Raw genomic sequence first — 22,322 nt, forward strand, 5'->3', positions numbered from 1 at the left:
TTCTCTCTGTTCCAGTTGAGCTCTTCCTTCTAGCCCACTGTCTGAGGGTTAAGTGGAGTAATAAATGGCATGTATGTATCTGCACCTCACTCCGGAGGCAGAGGCAGGCAGATTTCTGCACCGCTACCCAGATGGCAGATGAGCTACTCATACCTTGCACTTTAAAATTAAAAGCACCAAATTAAGCAATGCATTGTATGTTGTGTGCTGTGATGTATGTTTGAGGTATTCTTTTGAACCCTGTACTTGAACTTTATTTGTTCCCGTGTGCCTGTCCCTGAATACAACACCTCTGTCCTTTCACTTTCCTGTTTTTGTTTTTTGGTTTTTTTTCAAATTACTACATATTGTATGTATTCTTGGACATTTGTTTAACTTTAGACATTTATTTAATGTGTTCTGGGTGTTTTGCCTGCATGCATGTCTGTGCACCATTTGCATGCACTGCCTTTAGAGGTTGGATCTCCTAGAACTAGAGTTATTTACAGTTAGGAGCTGTCTGTCATGGGTGCCTCCTGGGACTGAACACCCTCTCCCCAAGTCCTCTAGAGCATATGTGCTCTCGGCAAGCTTTAAAATAATGATGATGATGGTGAAAATAGGTCTGACACACTTGCCTGTTATATTTAATGATGGTTTACATCCTGCATGGTTACTTTTTTTTCCGGATTGGCTTCATGAGGACTTCTATGCAGACCTGGGTTTGGTCTAAAGTCCTGTTGCTGTGATATAGCAGCACATCTTGTGCTCAGCCCTGCAGTTCTGAGGATCAAGCCTTTGCTGGGCAAGCATCCTACTGCTGAGCTTTCAGCCTCACCAGGTTTTTTTTGTTTTGTTTTGTTTTGTCCCCCGACACAAGGTCTCATAAATTGACCTTCAACCTAGTTACATAGCTGGGCTGATCTTGAATTTCTGCTTGTCCCACCTCACGTGCTGGGATTACAGGTGTGTGCCATCCACTTAGCTCACTCTAGTTTTTCAAAACCTTTAAAACCAGTTGTTACACTCAGACTTATGACTATAGTTTAAAACTTGCACTGTAGCCGGGCGGTGGTGGCGCACGCCTTTGATCCCAGCACTCCGGAGGTAGAGGCAGGTGGATTTCTGAGTTCGAGGCCAGCCTGGTCTACAAAGTGAGTTCCAGGACAGCCAGGGCTATACAGAGAAACCCTGACTCAAAAAACAAACAAACAAACAAAAAACCCAAAAAACAAACAACAACAACAAAAAACTTGCACTGTAATTTAGGGCCAGTTAAGTGGTTTCATTACAAATGGGAAAGACACAGCTATTTTTTTACTTGGAATGATGTGAATGCTTTTTAAAAAGCCTTCTTAAAAACAATATTTTAAATTTATTTTTAGAATGTCATACATGTATGCAGTGTTTTTTGATCGTATACATTCTCAATAACTCTCCTAACTCCCCTTAGCGTCCCCAATATGTCCCCTTCCAACTTCCTTGCTTTTAATTTATTTTGCTATTATCATTATTTCGAGACACGGTCTCACATTGTAGTATAGGATGGCCTATAACTCACTCTGTAGCCCAGGCTGGCATGGAGCTCTTGGCAATTCTCCTGTGTGTTAGTGTTGCAGGTAGGAGCCATCAGCTCCAGCACCTTCCGGTCTAAGAGGTTATGTTTCATGAGAAACAGACGGCTGACAGTGAGGTATAGATTTGGAACGTGGAGTGAACTTACTAAAGCAGGAGTATTGTATTTTGAGTATAGTGTTTACAATAAAAGTAGTTTTTGGGCCCACAAAGATTGCTCAGTGGGTAAAGGCCTTACCACCCCAGTTCCATTGCCATACTACTCATAAAAAGCTAGGTGCACTGTTATCCAGCACTCCTAAGGTGACATGGGAGTGGAGACAGAGAGAGTCCTCCTTAAGGCCCAGGGGCAGGCAGATGTAGAAGCAGAACAGGAGACTCTGCCTTAACCGTGTGTAGTATATTGTACCACGGCATGTGCTATTGGCATGTGCACCAGACCCTTGCCTTACCCCCAAAATAAACTAAATAATATAATAATAAATAGCAGCTTACTTCAGTTTTTTTGAGGTGCAGTTTTGGCTGTGATACCTTGTCTGGCACTTGCTCTGTAGCTCTTAGTGGACTCTTGCGCTTGGTGCAGTCCTTCTGCCTGAGCTTCCCAAGGGCTGGGATTCCAAGTGTGCACTTCGCTGGCTGGCTGAGCTTAGGCCACGTGCTGTACAGAATGCTTTCAGAAGAAATTTTGTAGTCATGTTTCATTCCTCAAGTCAGACCAGAGGTTAAGGTAGTTTCCTTTAAGTATGATATTTTTGCAATTTGTAATAAATGTGTTGTTGTTTTTGTTTTTTTTGACATGTGGTCTATCTCTATGACACGTGGTCTTTCTCTATGAGTCCAGATTATTCTTACTCAAAAGGTTTTTAACTTTTTTTTTTTTTTTCTGGTTTTTTGAGACAGGGTTTCTCTGTATAGCCCTGGCTGTCCTGGAACTCACTTTGTAGACCAGGCTGGCCTCAAACTCAGAAATCCCGAGTGCTAGGATTAAAGGTGTATACCACCACGCCTGGGTAAATCTCATCTTCTTAAAGTCTGATTTATTTTATGGTTATTAATGGTTTGCCTGCATGTGTGTCTGTTGGGTCCCCTGGAACGGATTACAAGTAGCTGGGAAACAAACCCAGGTCCTTGGCAAGAGCAACACGTGCTTTCAACTACGTGCTGCTTTCAATCTCTCTGGCCTCGAAGTCATCTTTGTTTAATACAGTCACCATTTTTCTGTAGAACTGGTTACAGTTTTAGTTTTTGCTCATGACTGAGTTTTATTCAGAGTGGACACACACAATGGATCAAGGACAAGAGGTTGCAGATCAGATGGTAGGATAGGGCTCTAAGTTCAACACACACATTCACACTCACACCCCAACATCCCAAATGAATAATCATACAAAACAAGCCTTTGAGTACAAGATAATCTACCTCTCTATTACCTAGTTTTGAAAATTAAATGTAATTAGTGTAACTATCAGGCTAAGAGTTTAAAGGATGAAATAATGTACAGCCATTATAAATGGTTGTACCCTTTGGGGCCAAACTTTTAATTACTTCCTTATAATTCTTTGTTTCTAAATCTAGTTCCAAAAGAATGTTAGGCTGGGTGAGTTTGAAAACTCTGTTAATCCCAGCATTCAGGAGGTAAAGACAAATAGATTTCTGTGAGGTTAGCTGGTCTACATAGCAAGCTCCAGGCCAGTCAATGGCACACAGACCTTGTCTCAAAAGGAAAAGCTAAGGTACAGTGCTATTTGGAAGTTAATATTGAAAAGCTACACTTCTGACCTTGGGTAGATTTGCTGTGTGTGATCAGTGCATGCAGCTGGTGGATTCAGAATTGCCCCCTTTAGATCTTTGCTTTGTGGATTAATATGTATCAGACAGGAGTGTGTGACAGCTGACAGTGATCAAGGGTAACAGGAGCCTTAGTCATTTTCACATTTTCAAACAACTTTTAAAGCTTTTCATGTACACACATGTTGGACATATGTTTCTAAGCTTAAATGTATCACTTACCATTAATAATGAGAAGCTAAACCCTTAGTAGGCTTGTGTACCAAACATTGCAAGTCCACAGCCTCTGAAGATGGACGCTGTCGGGTATTGGATTCATTTTTGTGGGATCGTCTGTTTGGCCAGTTTTAAGACCGTTGGGAGTAAAAACATCTACACACAGTGGTCTTGCAAGGTCACCTACAAGCCAGCCCTTCTTTAATTTCCATATCCTGAAATGTGATCAGCATGTAGAAAGGGGAATTAGGGAATGGAGCCCCGTAGATCAGCTGTGGATAGGTTCTGAAGGGTGGCACGAGTAGAATTGAAATGATTTTTAATTTCGCTCTTAGCTTTTAAAAATTTGATTGTGATGATAATTAAAAGGGGTTTAGAATAAAACATGTGTTGCAGGCTTGTTACGCTCTCTACGGTTGGCATAGGCTTCACGTGTCAGGACATAATGACTCCTAGTACCACACTGGTCACACATTGAGTGCTGATCACACTGGCTTGCTGAAGGAGCAGGAGCATGCTCTGACTGCAGGAGACGCCCACCCAGATGCTGTTGCGCTGTCTCTGCGATTGTAGACATGACTGCAGACCTGGCTTCTTAGGTCCCGAGAAGGAAGTAAAAATTAATTAGTTGTAGTCATGTGTTTTCGTCTGGGTTTTTGATAAGTTGTTTTATGAGGAAATATAAGGATCCCGAGTCTCTTTTGGCAGTTCATAAGGAAACCATTTTACTAAGAATGCTGTATAGTGAAAGATACTTTCAGTTTAATCAGGTTATATTGCCAGTATCATTACTCTGACCTTTTTGGGGGAGGGGCTGCAAGTTCTCTCTCTCTCTCTCTCTCTCCCTCTCTCTCTCTCTCTCTCTCTCTCTCTCTCTCTCTCTAGCCCTGGCTTTCCTGGAACTTTCTGTCCTCAAACTTAGAGATCTCCTGCCTTTGCCTTCTAAGTCCTGGAATTCTAAGTGCCTGCCAACTATGAGGGGTCTGGAGAGACAGTGCTCAGTAGCACTGGCAACTCCTCTCAAGGACCTGGGTTAAAGTCCCAGTATACACATGGCGGCTCACAAACCATTTGTAATTCCCATCCCTGGTCTAGTCTACAGCTCACAGAGATCTGCCTGTCTACCCTCTGGGTGCTAGGATTAAAATCATACACCAGAATTCTGGTTACAAAGATCTGATTTTTAAAACAACATTAACAGGTGGCAGTATTGTTGGAGCAAAGGCCTAAGTCTGCTAAACACTGAGTTAAGTTTTGCTATTGGAAACAGGGTTTTAAATCACTTTTATGTTGTAAAAATTCTAGATTTCCAGTTTTAGGAAATGGAGTTGAAATCAGAGATGGCAATTTGGTAGGGTCCTGCTACTCAGTACTTTGAGTCAAGTCTGCGATGGGCCTGAGGTCCTCCTCTTCCCTTGGTTTGTCTGATAAGCCTGTGTGATTCAGTGTGTGTGCCTGCTGAGTGTGTGTGCAGCCTTATCTGCTTGCTAGGCTTTGGCTTCACACAGTATCTATGCTGACCAGATCTATTTAAGACAATGAGTGATGGGATTGTCTCACACTTTGTGATTTATGAAAATTGATAATTTTTTCACATTTACTATGTCTTTGTCTGTGTTCAAGTGCAAGTGCACCCCTCCTTGAACATCAGTTCTTTTCTTATTAATCCTGGACATTTATTTCTAACTTGATTAGAAGATTTTATTATATGGTTATTGAATGTCTTATTTTCTTGAATTTCGCAGCCCTCTTAATTCAGTTTAAAAACACTATTTTAAATTGTAGCCTACAACCTCTTATTGGGTGCGGAACAACCTGTTTTATCTATCTATCTATCTATCTATCTATCTATCTATCTATCTATCTATCTATCTAGGGTCTTTCTGTGTAGCTGTGCCTGGCCTGGAACTCGAAATGTTGACCAAACTGGCCTTGAGCTCACAGGAGATCAGCCTGCCTTTGCCTCCTGAGTGCTAAGATTGAACGAGTGTTTTATTTAGTGTGTTGGTTTGCCCGTGACACGGCGTGTATGTGGAGGGGTCACAGGACAACTTTTAGGAGTTGTTCTTTCTGGGAGGCTGGGAGTCTGTCCATTCTCTCCTTCTACCCTGTGGCTTCTGGAGGTTGAGTTCAAGTCATGAGGCGTGGTAGCCAGACATGTACTTTATCAACACACACACACACACACACACACACACACACACACACACACCCTTTAATTTTGAGTCTTACATAGGCCTGAGACTAGCTAATTAGGCTAGGCTGGCTGGCTGGTGAGCCCCGGGTGTCTTCTTCCCCAGCCTGCCCAGTACTCCCAAATTCGTGTATCACCCCCCTCCCCCCAACACAGGGGGCGGGGGTTTATAAGTGTACATGACTGCCCCTGGCTTTTATGTAGATTGAAGTATTGAGTTCAGGCAAGCATTTTACTGGCTGAGCCGCCTGCTTCGCACCGAAGCACCTTTAAAAAAAGATTTATTAATTTTTGCTTTATGGTTGTTCTGCCTACACATTATGTTTGTGGATCATGTGCATGCCTGGTGCTTGTGGAGGTCAGAAGAGGGTGTCAGAGGCTCTGGAATTGGAATTGTGAGCTGCCCTGTGCGTTTTGGAAATTGAACCCAGGTTTCCAGCCCCTAAAATACTTTTTTTTTTGTTTTGTCTTTCCTCCCCCACCCCAGACAAGGTTTTTCTGTGTAGCTCTTGCAGTCCTGGAACTTTCTCTTATAGAACAGGCTGACCTTAAACTCAAGAGATTTGCCTGCCTCTGCCTTCCAAGTGCTGGGATTGAAGGTACACACCACCATTCCTGGTTTGAAATACTATTTTAGTTTTTGAGTCCTCAGAAATTCTTTAAGACTTATTTTATGTATATGAATGTTCTATATACATGTATGCCAAAAGAGGATGTCAGATCCCAGTATAGGTTGTGAGGCACTATGTGGTTGTTGGGAATTGAGCTCAGGATACCTAGAAGAGCAGACGTTAAGTACTCTTAACTGATGAGCCATCTCTCCAGCCTCAAAATACTATTTTTAATTGAATCAGTGACTGACAATCTATGGGTTTCAAGTTTGTATATTTGGCAGACAATGTTTTGAAAGTGATAAGGTAAACTCGCTCTTTGGAGGTGAAGTCTGATGGCCAATGATAACATTTGAACATGATATTGGTGAATTTGATTCATTACTAAATGTCTTCTCTGATGAATGATTGGTGCTGTGAATGAATGTAGATTTAAAAAGATATAATGAACCAGGCTGTGGGGGCAGGCAGATTTCTGTGAGTTCAAGGCCACCCTAGTCTACAGTCTACAGAGGGAATTCTAGGACAGCCAGGGCTACACAGAGAAACCCTGTCTTGGGGGAAAAAACAAACAAACAAAAAGACTTCTAATGAAATGTTATCTATTTGAAAGTAAACACATCTAATTGGAAAGGCCAGCTTTATCCAGTGCTGGCCCTCACTGACAGTTTATATGTGCACATGTTTTTGTAGTACAGTGAAGTCAGGCCGTGCTCTTCAGTGGTGCAGCCTGGACAGTCCTTGATAGGATTGAGGTCTGATTGTCACTTGCAGGAAACCAGAGGTACTTTGAAAAATGTGCCTCTTTGAGACAAAGATTAATTAGAGAAGACACAAACAGTCATGTGGAAGACAGGGTGGTATCAGGCCTGGCAGAGCATGGTTCAGGCAGTGTCATGGGGAGTGGTGGGTAGGAGGAGGCATAATGCCTGTGGAGGTAACCCCTACCTGCCCAGACCCTTACCTCATGCCCCTAACCAGCAGATGTTACAGCACTTTATGTGGTTCCTGATTAAGCTGTGAAGCTTTGTGAGCTGGGTGGAGGGAGTTTGACTTAGGGAATGAGTCATGAATCGTTTGCTCTGGTGATGGCTTGGTTGGTTATGGAATATGTCATAGCCTCTTCCATCCGGATCTAGTAATGATTCTAGGCAAGCTATTTAGCCACTTCCCTATCTGTAGAACAGAACTAATCACATGTGTGTGGTGGGGGTCACCATGTGTAACCACCCAGTGTATGTTAGTTCAGTGCCATTCTGCTCTGTCTCATCCACTCCCTCTGTTACTAACTAAGTTAGGAAAAGGGGAAGGCTTAACCAGTCTCTGCTGCCTTATCCTTGGATGGCCTACCTCCTCTCATTTTGGTACAATAAGGTTTTTCTTAGACCTTAAAATAACTTGCTCAAACAGAACACCAGCATTGATATTTTTTGTTTAATCTTTTTTTAAACGTTTGTGTGCCTGTGCATGCACACAGGTCTCAGTCTACAAACATTGTACAGAAAACATGGTTCTTTCCTTCTAGCTTGTGGGCCCCAGGATGGATCTCTGGTTGCCAGGAAAGAGGCAAGAGAGTGCCTCTGCCCTCTGAGGCCTCTCACTAATTCTTCTTTTTGGCCATGTGTCCTTGTGCTTCGGGCTAGTTAGCAAGCATGTTCTCCTGTCAGAACCCTGAGATAACAAAAAGGAAGCTGGTTAACGGTAAGCCGTAACCAGCATTTTAATGTTTTTAGAGGGAGCCACTGCCAGTCTTTGTGTATTCAGTTACATTGAGTTGGCACCACTCCACTGATGTTCATTTCCTGCTGTATGCTGTATTGCACAGCAAAGTCAGACCTGTTGTGGAGTACAGATCAAACCATGAACTGCTCTTCACTGACGGTTCTCCACGTGGACTTGCAGTCCATGTAGCACAAGGGCAAGAAGATAATGTTAGACTTCTGGAATAAGTTAAGTAAAGATAGGTATGTAAGCGCTCAATGTTGCTCAGTTAAAAAAATAATCTCTGAACTGATTGACAACACAGCTAGAACCACACTTGTCTGTTTAACACTTTGTCTGTCTACATGATGCTGTAGTCTGACACTGTAGAGGGTTCAAAAGGTGTGTGTGACCACAGATAGGACGGCAAATACTTGTTGCTCAGTATGAAGCAGAGGCAGGAGGATTGGTGCTCAGGGCCAACCACAACTATGGGTTCCAGGCCAGTCTGGGCAATGAGGCCCTGTCTCAAAACAAACATGACCTACATATTTTAAGTTTGATCATGTGGGGTTTTTTACATTTTATTTTTATTTTTAAACTGGCCTTTGTGGTGGAATTGTGCCACCTAGTGGCACAACTGCAGGCTGGCTGGCTGCAATACTGATGCAACATTGGATTCTTTAGACCAGTGATTGTCATGTTCGCGCACGAGTTAACCACTTAGTTAGTAAATGAGGCTGAATAGAGCCCTGACATTATAAGCTCAAAAAGAAATAACTTGTATTTATCGTCTTAGTGTGCGAAACTTAACCAAGATACATTATTTTTCCAGCCGTCAGTATGTAAATAATGGCTGCTGTGTGACTTAATGGCAACCTGTCGTATAGTGTGTATCTGGCTTTGCACCTATGCTTTAAGAAGAACGTAGGGTAGTTCTACAGTCATGTTAATATAGTCTAGGCTAACTTGGACTTAACAATGGAAGAGAAACGATCCAGTGGACAGAAGTGCTACCTAGGAAAAGAGCCTGGGGACAGGAGGATGAGTTCTGTTCCCAACATGCCCACATGGTAGATCATGACTGCCTCTTAACTCTAGCTCCAGGGGATTGACAGCGACTTTTTGTGGCTTGTGGGGACACTGCATACACATGCTAGCTATATATATATACACACACACACACACATACATATGTATATATACATGTAGGCAAACACTCACTCATATACAGAAAGTCAAAACCAATCTTCTAGCCTAGTCTGGGCTCATTACTTGAAGTGTTCTTACCAAATCACTGGGTTAGCTTTTATTACCTTGGTATAAATAAAATTCAGAATTGTTTCAAGATTGAAGTGCTATAGTCTTTTATTAAACATAATTTATTTGTGAAATATAAGTTGACACTGGGCCCAGATTGGCCTGGAACTTGCTTTGTAGACCAGGCTTAACCAGAATCCTTAATGTTCCTGACTCAGCCTTCTGAGTGCTGGGGTTAGAGGCTGGCACCACCATGCCCAGCATAATTACAACGCATCTGAGCTCTGAGCTTGTGCAGACACACTCATTCATACAGAAATACCCCAGGACCACAGGATACAGCTGTTCCACCATGTGACACCTTCGTAGAAAATGCCTGTTTTTGTGCTTTAATCTTGTCACCTCTTCTTCCGCAGTTGCTGATCTGTGATCAGGATGAGTGGACTAGGCGAAAGCTCTTTGGATCCGCTGGCCGCTGAGTCTCGGAAACGCAAACTGCCCTGTGATGCCCCAGGACAGGGGTAGGTGATCATCTCCATTTCCAGATGTTTCTCAAGGCCAGGGACTAATCAAAGGTGACACTGAACAAGGAATTTCTTCAGTGTATACTTTGTGCCACCACTTTGATGGTTCTTGTTGGCTAAGTTTAGTTTATTTCACACAAAACTAATGCATAATATGGGGCGGATTCTGCTTTAAGTTTTCTTGAGAGGTGTAAGTTGTGGCTTTTCTCCGCCTTCCAGGCTTGTCTACAGTGGTGAGAAGTGGCGACGGGAGCAGGAGAGCAAGTACATAGAGGAGCTGGCAGAGCTCATCTCTGCAAATCTCAGCGACATCGACAACTTCAATGTCAAGCCAGATAAATGTGCCATCCTAAAGGAGACAGTGAGACAGATACGGCAAATAAAAGAACAAGGTAACACAGAGTCAGAAAAACACCCAAGTGTTGGACTTGTAATATGTATGAAATCCTCCCTCCCCCATTCTGGATCAAGGAGATTAAATAGAGCCTCACTTGTGTTAAGTAAGACTTACCAAAGTCCCATGAGTTGACCAGCTCTTACTTTTAAGAAACAATTAACAGAATTGGCAGAAGACCGATGTTCTTCAGAACGCGGAATGCTGGTGGGAGGCAAGCTAGGGCCCTTAGGCTAGCATGGGAGCAGGAAGGGAGCCAGCCAGGTGTCTTCTACCTTCCTGGGAAACCTTGAGGCCTTCTCTTATCAGCTAGTGAGTGTTCTGCATGTATATGTACATACTGTCTGTCTGTCTGTCTGTCTCTCTCTCTCTCTCTCTCTCTCTCTCTCTCTCTCTCTCGTGTGTGTGTGTGTGTGTGTGTGTGTGTGTGTGTGTGTGTGTGTGTGTAAGGGCTGAGGTAGTGCTGCTCAACACGACGCTTCCTTCTGTGTCTTCAGGAAAAACTATTTCCAGTGATGATGATGTTCAAAAAGCTGATGTGTCTTCTACAGGGCAGGGAGTCATTGATAAAGACTCTTTAGGACCGCTTTTACTACAGGTAGGTGTGAGGATTGTGGCTGTCCAAAGCATGTCATGCTTTGGTTGTTGTACTCTGTGATTTATGTGTGTGGGGGCAGGGGAGATTGGAAATGAGGAGATAGTTTCTACCCCCGTGGAGCAGAGCTCAGTATTATAGCACTCATAAAATACCCTCCTGACACTATATATAATACTGTATATGCACTGTGTACAACACAAAAACACAACACATGTACACAAAAGCAAAGACACTCTTTGAGATAGAGTCAGTAACGCGTAGAGGTGCTACTTAGTGCATTTTAGTTCAGACCTTTCTATGAATTTTCCCATGAATGCTTGCATAGTACACTACAGTTTTACTCTTTCTTTGCTGTGCTTGAAATTAAACCCAGGGCCTCACACATACTAGGTGACCATAGTAGGCAAGCATGTTAGCACGGAGTGACATCCTCCGCCCTCGGCTCTGAATTCCTGGAGAATTTATTTATGGTGCTGGGGAGGGAAGCCCAGGGCCTCATGCATGCTAGGCATGTGCTCTGTGATAGAGCTACACTCCAGCTTGTGAGGCAATTTCAAACATTAAACATGTGCATGTTTTTAAAGTAATTGCCTTGGGAAGAGCTGATTAACCATGGCGCAGTGTCTACTTCAGGCCGGAGAGCGCTTCAGCAAGTTTACTTGACATCTGGTCTTTCTTTCAGTGAGTCATTTCGACTACTTTGTGTTCATCCTTTTAAGCTCTTGTTCAGGAGCAGATAGGAATCCTGCGGCTTAACTTGAGGTCAGGTGGGAAATTGGGCAGCATTAAGAATGGGTTGTTTTTTTGGTTTTTTCTTTGTTTCTTAAGGTCCCAAAACATACAGGCTTTTTTTGTTGTTTTGTTTTGAGACGTTGTAATGTTAGCACAGGCTGTCTTTCAACTTGCAGTATAGATCAGGGTGACCTCAATTCCTGCCTCCACTTCCTAAATGTTGGGGTGAAAGGTGTATAATATGTCATTCCCTACTTGCCTAGTTTTAAACATTTTTGTATGCTCTGAAATATGCTAATGTTAGTAGAACAGTTAACTCTAAATGTTGGGCTAGTGTGTCTCTCTTCTCCCCCCCCTCAGATTTTCTTACAAACGAGGCTGTAGCCTTCCTCTGCTAAGGCTGCACTGACAATGTCACAGAGTAGATGACTCAGACAACAGAAGCCTATTTCTTCAGTTTTGAAGACTGGAGCCCAAGATGAGGGTGTTGGCAGGGTTGCTTTCTCCTGAGTCCTCTCTCCTTGGCTCGCTATGTGTCTTAATAAGGCCTTTTTCCCTGAGCATGCCTCCCCTGTGTATTTTTAATCTGTCCTTATAAGGATACCAGTTGTATTGGATAGGGTCCTCTTTAATACTATTGACCCTTTAAATGCTCTATTTTGCCAGTATAACCCTAACCTGAACCCTAACCCAAACCCTGGCAAAAATGGGGGGGAGGGGGTTTAATGCTTTTGTGGGGTTATGATTTTCATAATATTATTAACACATTCCACTGTAGGCACTGGATGGTTTCCTGTTTGTGGTGAATCGAGATGGAAACATTGTATTCGTGTCAGAAAATGTCACACAGTATCTGCAGTACAAGCAGGAGGACCTGGTTAACACAAGTGTCTACAGCATCTTACATGAGCAAGACCGGAAGGATTTTCTTAAACACTTACCAAAATCCACAGGTGGGCTCTTCTTTGTGTTTGGTTTTCTCAAGGAAAGACAGGGTCCTACTGTGTGGTCCAGGCTAGCTTTGAATCTGTGGTCCTACCCTACTGTGTGGTCCAGACTAGCTTTGAATCTATGATCATCTATTTTTGTCTTGTCTCACATTGCTGGGATTATAGGTATGTGCTGCCATGCCTGACTACAGGCTTGCATATAAACATGTTTTCTAGATATATATTTAATTTTTCTTAGTTATTTCTTCAGAGATTGGATGTGCTTTCTAGGAAGCCAGAAAATGAGACTTAATAAGTGATTGCCAGCAAAATTTTCAGTTTGGCTTCAGTGTACTCAAAAGTTTTCCATGGTGCCCAAATGTTCAGTAGACTTTTGATGAGGCTGAACTTACTCAGATATCTTGATACTGTCATTCTGAAATGTTAGGTGTCACCACATGGGTGTTGTGTAGTAAGAAAAGATAGCTGGACCCTGTTCTTCTGCTCTAGGTAAGGTCTCATGTATTGCCCCAGGGTGTGCCACAGTCCTCTTTTTCAGCCCCTTTAGTAGCTGGGCCAGCAGCTTGCCCTGCCACACTCACTTTATAGCATGAGTTCTAAAAGATTTTACATATATATATGAAAACCCTTACATGTATGTATGAATGTGAATGTATGCCATGTGTTACTGCAGTGTCATGGGGGCCAGAAGAGGACATTATCTGAAGCAGGAGTTGAAGGTGCTTATGAGCTGCCTGACTCTGGTCCTCGGGAAGAGCCAACTAAGTGCTCTTAACCAGTGAGCCGCCCTTGCAGCCCCTAGCTTGAATTTTTAAAAATTCTGTATATATAATGAAAAGTTTGCTTGCATGCATGTATGTGCATGAGGTGTGCACCAAAGGCCAGCCGAGTGCATTAGATTCCGTGCAACTGGAGTTGTGGATGACTGTACCACCTGGGAACTAAACCCAGGTCCTCCGCAAAGAGCAAGGCCCAACGCTAGCTTGAACTCTTTTAATTAATTTTGACAGAGCTTTACTTGATTTATAAAGAATAATTTCAATTTGTTTTCAAATTTTAATTTGTTTTTCAAAGTTAATGGAGTTTCTTGGACTAATGAGAACCAGAGACAAAAAAGCCATACATTTAATTGTCGTATGTTGATGAAAACACACGACATTTTGGAAGACGTGAATGCCAGTCCCGAAACACGCCAGAGATATGAAACAATGCAGTGCTTTGCCCTGTCTCAGCCTCGCGCTATGCTGGAAGAAGGAGAAGGTGAGAGGCGGGTCCACTGTGCTGATCCTAACCTTTCTTACTGATGTTGTATTCCTGCTCGCCCGTTAGTCACAGCTAAAGCCACTGTAATCCGACCTGGTGACCTTTCGTTGTAGACTTGCAGTGCTGTATGATCTGCGTGGCTCGCCGCGTGACTGCGCCATTCCCATCCAGTCCTGAGAGCTTTATTACCAGACATGACCTTTCCGGTAAGACCAGTCTTCACTGGGAAACGTTATAAAGTGTTCTTATTCCTCTGGTTCTGCGTGTGCATGAGTGTGTGCACTGCTGGTTCTGTGAGTTCACAAGTGTGTGCACTTTTGACAAGGTCACTCTTCTTCCACCTGGGGCTCCTGGCATGGAACAGAGGTCCTCAGCAAGCACCTTACACGCTGAGCTCCATTTCTCAGCCCGGTCTTACACGCTGGGCCTCGCCACCTAGGTCTCCTCCTGTGTGCTCAGAGTGAATCTGGCTCTCTGTAGCTCCAGACATACATTTCTATTTGTTACGTGATCTGTCGGAATCAGCCTCTTCTTGAGTGTTTGCTCTCTCACTTTCTGTGTCTCTCTGATTTGGCAGTCTTATTTTCTCCTCTAAGTAAACGCTAAGTATAGTCAAATACCCTTCCTAGCACCAGCGCATTATAAAAGGCTCATCCGGTGCAGAGGGGTGCAGAGGCGTGCTTCTTACAAGGAGCTTTGCTTACAGCTAGTAGGAGAGCAGCCACCAGCTGTGTGTGAAGGACAGAAGGCAGAGCTGAGATTGTCTCCTTTATGTCATTCTCAAATGCGAGTCAGTTAAGCAGCAGTAGGCTCTTCTGGACAGGGTTAGAATCTTCTGTTTTTATCTTTAATAGGAAAGGTTGTCAATATAGATACAAACTCACTTAGATCTTCCATGAGGCCTGGCTTTGAAGACATAATCCGAAGATGTATCCAGAGGTTCTTCAGTCTGAATGATGGGCAGTCATGGTCCCAGAAGCGTCACTATCAAGAAGGTGAGGGAGGCGTTTGGGGTGGATCTTGGTGCTGATGTTGATGGTGCTGTAAAGCACTCACTGTGTGCTCAGTCCTCGTCCTGCTCTTTGGTGGTTGTGGGAGAGGGAGTGGTTTCTGAGCGTAGCTGTTCTATACTTTTGTGTATTTCCGCGTAATTTAACACAATTTTGTACTCGAAGCGTGATTCCTCCTCGTCTGTTCCTGTCTGCCTTGGTCTAGTCTCAGATGCTAGTGACAGTGTGCTTCCCCCTCCGTAGCTTATGTTCATGGCCACGCAGAGACCCCCGTGTATCGTTTCTCCTTGGCTGATGGAACTATTGTGAGTGCGCAGACAAAAAGCAAACTCTTCCGCAATCCTGTAACGAATGATCGTCACGGCTTCATCTCGACCCACTTTCTTCAGAGGTGATGACACTAAAGCACCCTTGTCCCCACGATGCTTTGCGGTTGATTTGCAGGGAGAAAAGTCAGGGAAGCTGTTGGATTTCGTGAAGTGAATTTAGGTTCTTAAGAGTATGTTTTCTTTAAGGTTATATTTTTATTTAAAAATTAGTATTTTCTACTAAATAACTGCTTCCCGATTAAGGCCAGGGTATGTGTGTGTGGGGGGGCTGAGGTGAGGGTGGTGGATGGGAGAGTAGTGGACTTGTTACCTTTCACTTCTAGTGTTACATTTACATTGCTTCCAGGGACTGGAGTTTGAATAGAAGGTAGAATACAAATGTAATTACTAGCTACTAAAAGGTAGTAATTACTGATGTTACTAATGGTGAACAAACTGCATAGGAAGAGGTTCATTCATTGACTGTCTTAAGGCCAAGCCCCAGATATGGTCGGCTGTAATGAGGCCTTGGAGGCTCCATAGCACATGTCTGTCAGAGCCACTCAGCACTGATGTCACTCATTTAGATCTTGTGGCTCATCTAAACTGTTAGGGATGCAGCTTAGCTGGTAAAATACCTTCCTTGCATGATGCCCCAGGTTCAGTTCCCAGCACAGTATAAACTGAGTTTGGGAAAAACTCCTGTGGTTTTTCCCCAGGACTTGAGAGATAGAGGCAAAAAAAATCTTCATAGTGACTTCGAAGCTCATCTCAAAACAAAGAACAAACAAATAAACAGCAACCAACCAAAAAAAAAAAAACCAAAACAAACAAATACCATATTTGACATCTGGTGGTGTGACCTGTTACCCTAGCTACATGGGAGGCTGAGGCAGCAGCAGGACCTCAAGTTCTGGGCCTGGCTGAGTTAATGAATGAGTTCAAGACCAGACTCGGTAACTTTGTGAGATGAGACCCTGTCTCAAAATATCAATGGGCTTTGGAGTAGAGCTCAGTACTGGAGAGCTTGCTTAGCGTGCAGGAGACTCCGCATCCCCAGTATATCAAAACAGGAAAAGGAGGGGCTAGAGAAATGGCTCAGTTACTAAGGACACCTGTTCTTAAGACCTGAGTCATAGCACCCATACGCTGACCTACAACTCTCTAACTCTGATTCCAGGGGATCCAATGCCGCCTTCTGACCCCCACAAACAGTAGGCATGCATATGGCAAACACACACACACACACACACACACAGACAAAATACCAGTGTACACGAAATATGTCTATAAGCTAGAAAAGCAAGGCAGAGTATTGCTGGGTTGGCTTGGTGTAGCCCCAGAATTGGGTTTCCCACTTGGTACTGGAGTGACGCCTAGTGTCTGCTCCTGGACAGCTCCTTCCCGCTCTCTTCCTTCCCTTGCTGGCTTTTAAAGGAAAACTTGCGTGTGTTTGTTTGCAGAGAACAGAATGGATACAGACCAAACCCAAATCCCGCAGGACAAGGCATCCGACCTCCTGCAGCAGGGTGTGGCGTGAGCATGTCTCCAAATCAGAATGTACAGATGATGGGCAGCCGGACCTATGGCGTGCCAGACCCCAGCAACACAGGGCAGATGGGTGGAGCTAGGTACGGGGCTTCTAGTAGCGTAGCCTCACTGACGCCAGGACAAAGCCTACAGTCGCCATCTTCCTATCAGAACAGCAGCTATGGGCTCAGCATGAGCAGTCCCCCCCACGGCAGTCCTGGTCTTGGTCCCAACCAGCAGAACATCATGATTTCCCCTCGGAATCGTGGCAGCCCAAAGATGGCCTCCCACCAGTTCTCTCCTGCTGCAGGTATCCACAGCTGCGTTTTCCTTTGCTTCTCTTTTCTTTCCTCACCAGTGTCTTTGGTAATAGGAAAAGAGGTTGTGTCTGACCATCTCTCACGACCTTTCTCCATATGCAGGTGCACACTCACCCATGGGACCTTCTGGCAACACAGGGAGCCACAGCTTTTCTAGCAGCTCCCTCAGTGCCTTGCAAGCCATCAGTGAAGGCGTGGGGACCTCTCTTTTATCTACTCTGTCCTCACCAGGCCCCAAACTGGATAATTCTCCCAATATGAATATAAGCCAGCCAAGTAAAGTGAGTGGTCAGGACTCTAAGAGCCCCCTAGGCTTATACTGTGAACAGAATCCAGTGGAGAGTTCAGTGTGTCAGTCAAACAGCAGAGATCACCCAAGTGAAAAAGAAAGCAAGGAGAGCAGTGGGGAGGTGTCAGAGACGCCCAGGGGACCTCTGGAAAGCAAAGGCCACAAGAAACTGCTGCAGTTACTCACGTGCTCCTCCGACGACCGAGGCCATTCCTCCTTGACCAACTCTCCCCTGGATCCAAACTGCAAAGACTCTTCCGTTAGTGTCACCAGCCCCTCTGGAGTGTCCTCCTCAACATCAGGGACAGTGTCTTCCACCTCCAATGTGCATGGGTCTCTGTTGCAAGAGAAACACCGGATTTTGCACAAGTTGCTGCAGAATGGCAACTCCCCAGCGGAGGTCGCCAAGATCACTGCAGAGGCCACTGGGAAGGACACGAGCAGCACTGCTTCCTGTGGAGAGGGGACAACCAGGCAGGAGCAGCTGAGTCCTAAGAAGAAGGAGAATAATGCTCTGCTTAGATACCTGCTGGACAGGGATGACCCCAGTGATGTGCTTGCCAAAGAGCTGCAGCCCCAGGCCGACAGTGGGGACAGTAAACTGAGTCAGTGCAGCTGCTCCACCAATCCCAGCTCTGGCCAAGAGAAAGACCCCAAAATTAAGACCGAGACGAACGAGGAGGTAAGGTACTCTCTGTTCCAGCCCTTCATTGGTTTCTTCATTTCTGTGTTATAAACATTGCCTTGTTATACATTACAATTGTTAATAACTAACATAAATGGTTAGTTTTTAATTGAAGGATAACCTTGAGGTTTCATTCACTATATAGTTACTGTGTATAGTTTGAGTGTGTGTGTGTGCGCGAGAGAGAATGTGTGTGTGTGTGTGTGTATGTGTGTGTTTGAGAGAGAGAGAGAGACAGACAGACAGACAGACAGACAGTTTGTGTGTGTGAGGGGGTGGTGGGACTGAAGGTTGAACTCAAGATGTCATGTTTGCTCTGCAAAGATCTTTACATGCTGAACCATTCTACTGGCCCTATAAATAAGTTTTTAGTGGCCAGTTAGAAGTATTTTCATGGAAGTGGCTACGTTGGAATAAGCAGTTTAGGTTGTTAAGGACATGGTAGATGTTATTGGGAAAAGTTTGAATTTATCAGCATCATTTCCCCCCCCTCAAGAGTGAGAGTTCGCCTGGCAGTGGTGGCACACGCCTTTGATCCCAGCACTTGGGAGGCAGAGGCAGGTGGATTTCTGAGTTCAAGGCCAGCTTGGTCTACAGAGTGAGAGTTCTAAGACAGCCAGGGCTATATATATAGAGAAAGCCTGTCTTGAAAAACGAAAGAGAGAGAGAGAGAGGGAGAGAGAGAGAGAGAGAGCGAGCACCTTTTTCATGCATATTGCATGTTGTACAAATGCATCTTACTAAGAGTAAGCACTCTTCTAGCAAGAACAAGAAAGACTAGTGTTTCATAGGATAGGGCACAGACCTCTCTTCACCATATCCAAGCTGGGTCCCTTGCTGTGTGCCTGTGAATACCTTGTTAAACACCACTTACCAATACATTTTCAGAAAAGTTACTCATAGGTGGAGGTTTCTGCCAGCTAAGGATGAATCCTCCCTAGCCACTTGTCCTGGGAAATAGTGGCAGAGCAAAAAGTGCAGTGTGGGCCAGCAGAGCCCAGGGATTTATCGAAATGGCTATCCTTGCAGTGAAGGTGGAGATAGTGTGTGTGTGTGTGTGTATGTGTGTGTCCCAAGACAGCAGCCTCTGTCCTGGTCATTGTTATCTCTGGTAATGGCTTGTGGGTTGCTGCTTGGGTTTGTTTGTTTTTCCAGAGCTGAGGACAGAACTCAGGGCCTTGTGCTTGCTTGCTAGGCAATCACTCTACCACTGAGCTAAATCCCCAACCCTTATTTTTGTTTTTGTTTGTTTGCTTGCTTTGTTGTTGGTCTGTTTTCTTTGGAAAGGGAGAGTCTCACTGTCTGTCTCTGGCTGTCCCGGAACTTAGTTTGCTGGGATTCAATGTGCGCACTACCAGTCGTTCTTTTTTTTTTTTTTTTTTGGCTGATGCCTTGATAGCTGCATCTGGTGTTACATACAGAATAATTTAAAAGGTTCATTTTCAGGTATCGGGAGACCTGGATAATCTAGATGCCATTCTTGGAGATTTGACCAGTTCTGACTTCTACAACAATCCTACAAATGGCGGTCACCCAGGGGCCAAACAGCAGATGTTTGCAGGACCGAGTTCTCTGGGTAAGGAAAACCAGAGTTTTTCTTTTTTGAAAGGTGAGGTTGGGTGGGGCTTTGTGAGGAGCCGAGGTTGCTCAGAGACAGACGTCCCAATGCAGGTGCTCCTCACTCGGTACAGTCGCATGTTCGCTTCCACCACGACCAGGAAGCAGCTGGAGGCCAGGCTGGCCTCTGCCTCCAAGTGCTGGGATCACCATGCCCGGCTCAGTAATTATTTATTTTTTTTTTTTTTTTTAAATTAAGTATAATACTTTTGGAAACAAGACGTTCTTTATTTTCAAGATTTATTTATTTATTATATCTAAGTACACTGTAGCTGTCTTCAGTCACTGCAGAAGAGGGCGCTAGATCTCGTTACAGATGGTTGTGAGCCACCATGTGGTTGCTGGGATTTGAACTCTGGACCTTCGGAAGAGCAGTCGGGTGCTCTTACCCACTGAGCCATCTCACCAGCCCCGGCTCAGTAATTATGATTCTTAGAGAACACATACCTGGGCCTTGGGGTAGACTTCTTCTTAAACATGGAGAATTGGGTTAAATGACCCAAACTGGATTAAATATGTCATTTTTGGTCCTTAAAGAAGGTCCTTGTATTTAACCCTGAGAGGTGCCTCTTCTCATTGTTTTGGTCTTTGCAGGAACCCTTCTCTCCCCCTTCTTTGTTTCTTTCTATCTTTTGCATCAGACTCCTCTCCTCCCCTCTCTTTCTTTGAGAAAGGGTAACCCTGGCCTTGAAATCACCAAGATTCATTTGCCTCTGCCTTCTGAGTGCTGGACTAAAGGCATGGCCTCCACACTTACTTAATTCCTTCCTTCCTTCCTTCCTTCCCTCCCTCCCCCCCTCCCTCCCTCCATTTTTTTGCAACAGGGTCTCATTACCTTCAGTTTTACTGTTTCCTAAACTGACTGGTCAGATTAGTCAAAGAGGTTGGGAAGAAACTGTGCACTTATTTGATTGGAAGGCAGCTTAACTTTTTGTTTTTATTGTAAAATTGTAAGTAGAGAATCTACTTCATAAGTGCGTACGTGGAAGCATCTCTAGGAATTAAAAGCATCTGTCCATTTTCTGTCTCCATCTCCCTCCTTCCTTTGTGTTGTTGGGCATCTGCATTCAGAGTCTCATGCTCCTTCAACATGGCCTACTGAGCCTCAGTGCTCAGCCTTGCCGTGGCATTCTGAGATAGGCATTGGACATGACCGTATTCGGCTACAGCTGAATGCTAGCTAGCACTTTGGCCAACATACAGACTTTTGTTTGTACTTTATTTGGAATTTGGGTTTTTTCTTTTCTTTTTGACATAAATATTTATTTTGTAGAAGAAAATGGTAGTGTTTGTTTTTATGAGAAAGGCTTTTTGTAGGGGGCTTAGTGTTTGATAGTTGCCCTTGATTATACTAATGTGGCAAGCTTCTGTGTTTTCAACAGGTTTGCGAAGTCCACAGCCTGTGCAGTCTGTTCGTCCTCCATATAACCGAGCGGTGTCTCTGGATAGCCCTGTGTCTGTTGGCTCAGGTCCGCCAGTGAAGAATGTCAGTGCTTTCCCTGGGTTACCAAAACAGCCCATACTGGCTGGGAATCCAAGAATGATGGATAGTCAGGAGAATTACGGTGCCAACATGGGTAGGTCATGTCTAAGTGTGGTCATTTCCTTAAACATGGAACTCAAGTAACAGCCTTAATATTTTAAGTTATTATTACTATATTTTTAATATAGTGCTCCTTCCATTGAACCATGGTGTCTTTTAAATATCCCGTTGGTTCAGAACACCTTTCTAACCTGTAACAAATACGTGAGAGTAGAGGCTTCTAGATACTGTCTTTGTAGGTGACAGCCCTACTCTCAGGGTGACAGTCCTGGCTACTGTAGTAAATAATGGTTCTCCCAGTGCACGAAGGGCTTTTGTGTGATGTGCTGGGTCAGACCTGATGAGCCCTCCCTAATTTTAGGCCCAAACAGAAATGTTCCTGTGAATCCGACTTCCTCCCCCGGAGACTGGGGCTTAGCTAACTCAAGGGCCAGCAGAATGGAGCCTCTGGCATCAAGTCCCCTGGGAAGAACTGGAGCCGATTACAGTGCCACTTTACCCAGACCTGCCATGGGGGGCTCTGTGCCTACCTTGCCACTTCGTTCTAATCGACTGCCAGGTGCAAGACCATCGTTGCAGCAACAGCAGCAGCAACAGCAGCAACAGCAACAACAACAGCAGCAACAGCAGCAGCAACAGCAGCAGCAGCAACAGCAGCAGATGCTTCAAATGAGTAAGCTGTCCCTTTCAATAAAAAATGGAAATCCCCTTTTTCGGCATAGGGGCAGGGTTGAACACAGGGTTTCTCTGTGTAGCACTGGCTGACCTGAAATTCACTCTGTAGACCAGGCTGACCTTGAGAACTCAGAGATCCACCTGCCTCTGCCTTGTGAGTGTTGGAATTAAAGGTGTGTGCCACCACCTGGCTGAAAATTTTGATTTGCTCCCCCAGGAACTGGTGAGATTCCCATGGGAATGGGAGTCAATCCCTATAGCCCAGCAGTGCCGTCTAACCAACCAGGTTCCTGGCCAGAGGGCATGCTCTCTATGGAACAAGGTCCTCACGGGTCTCAAAATAGGTAGGGTTTTATTTTGGGATGTGGGAATGCTTGCACTGGATTTAAGAGTGTGGGCAGGAGCAACCCTGGGAGAGTATGGAGAGACTGTTGACTTTGCCATCTGCTGGTGCAGGAAGCAGAGGCATCTGGAGGGTGGGAGGAGGCAGAACTACAGTTCAGCCTTCAAGACTTCCAAAAGGCTTCTTAGCAGTAATCTCCCATGCATTAGTAGCAGTT

At 44.5% G+C, this 22,322-nt stretch overlaps 1 protein-coding gene across 4 annotated transcripts in view; it reads left to right on the plus strand.

The window, feature by feature from the left end:
* Positions 1-22,322, plus strand: part of Ncoa3 (nuclear receptor coactivator 3) — an 80,606-nt gene that overhangs the window by 45,079 nt on the left and 13,205 nt on the right. For 2 of the 4 annotated variants that reach the window (NM_008679.3, NM_001374779.1), the window contains exons 3-16: positions 9,741-9,845; positions 10,068-10,240; positions 10,740-10,840; positions 12,351-12,525; positions 13,597-13,782; positions 13,899-13,991; positions 14,640-14,780; positions 15,039-15,186; positions 16,567-16,943; positions 17,056-17,924; positions 19,374-19,503; positions 20,927-21,121; positions 21,449-21,760; positions 21,980-22,106. In NM_008679.3, the coding sequence (NP_032705.2) occupies positions 9,760-9,845; positions 10,068-10,240; positions 10,740-10,840; positions 12,351-12,525; positions 13,597-13,782; positions 13,899-13,991; positions 14,640-14,780; positions 15,039-15,186; positions 16,567-16,943; positions 17,056-17,924; positions 19,374-19,503; positions 20,927-21,121; positions 21,449-21,760; positions 21,980-22,106 (3,113 nt within the window). In that variant the 5' untranslated portion in view covers positions 9,741-9,759. Of the gene's footprint in view, positions 1-9,740; positions 9,846-10,067; positions 10,241-10,739; positions 10,841-11,424; positions 11,522-11,932; positions 12,526-13,596; positions 13,783-13,898; positions 13,992-14,639; positions 14,781-15,038; positions 15,187-16,566; positions 16,944-17,055; positions 17,925-19,373; positions 19,504-20,926; positions 21,122-21,448; positions 21,761-21,979; positions 22,107-22,322 lie in introns of all 4 variants that reach the window. The other 2 variants (XM_030248242.1, XM_030248240.1) reach the window with 2 other exon arrangements.

Source organism: Mus musculus, chromosome 2 (assembly GCF_000001635.26).
Source record: "Mus musculus strain C57BL/6J chromosome 2, GRCm38.p6 C57BL/6J".
In the NCBI taxonomy this organism is placed as follows: domain Eukaryota; kingdom Metazoa; phylum Chordata; class Mammalia; order Rodentia; family Muridae; genus Mus; species Mus musculus.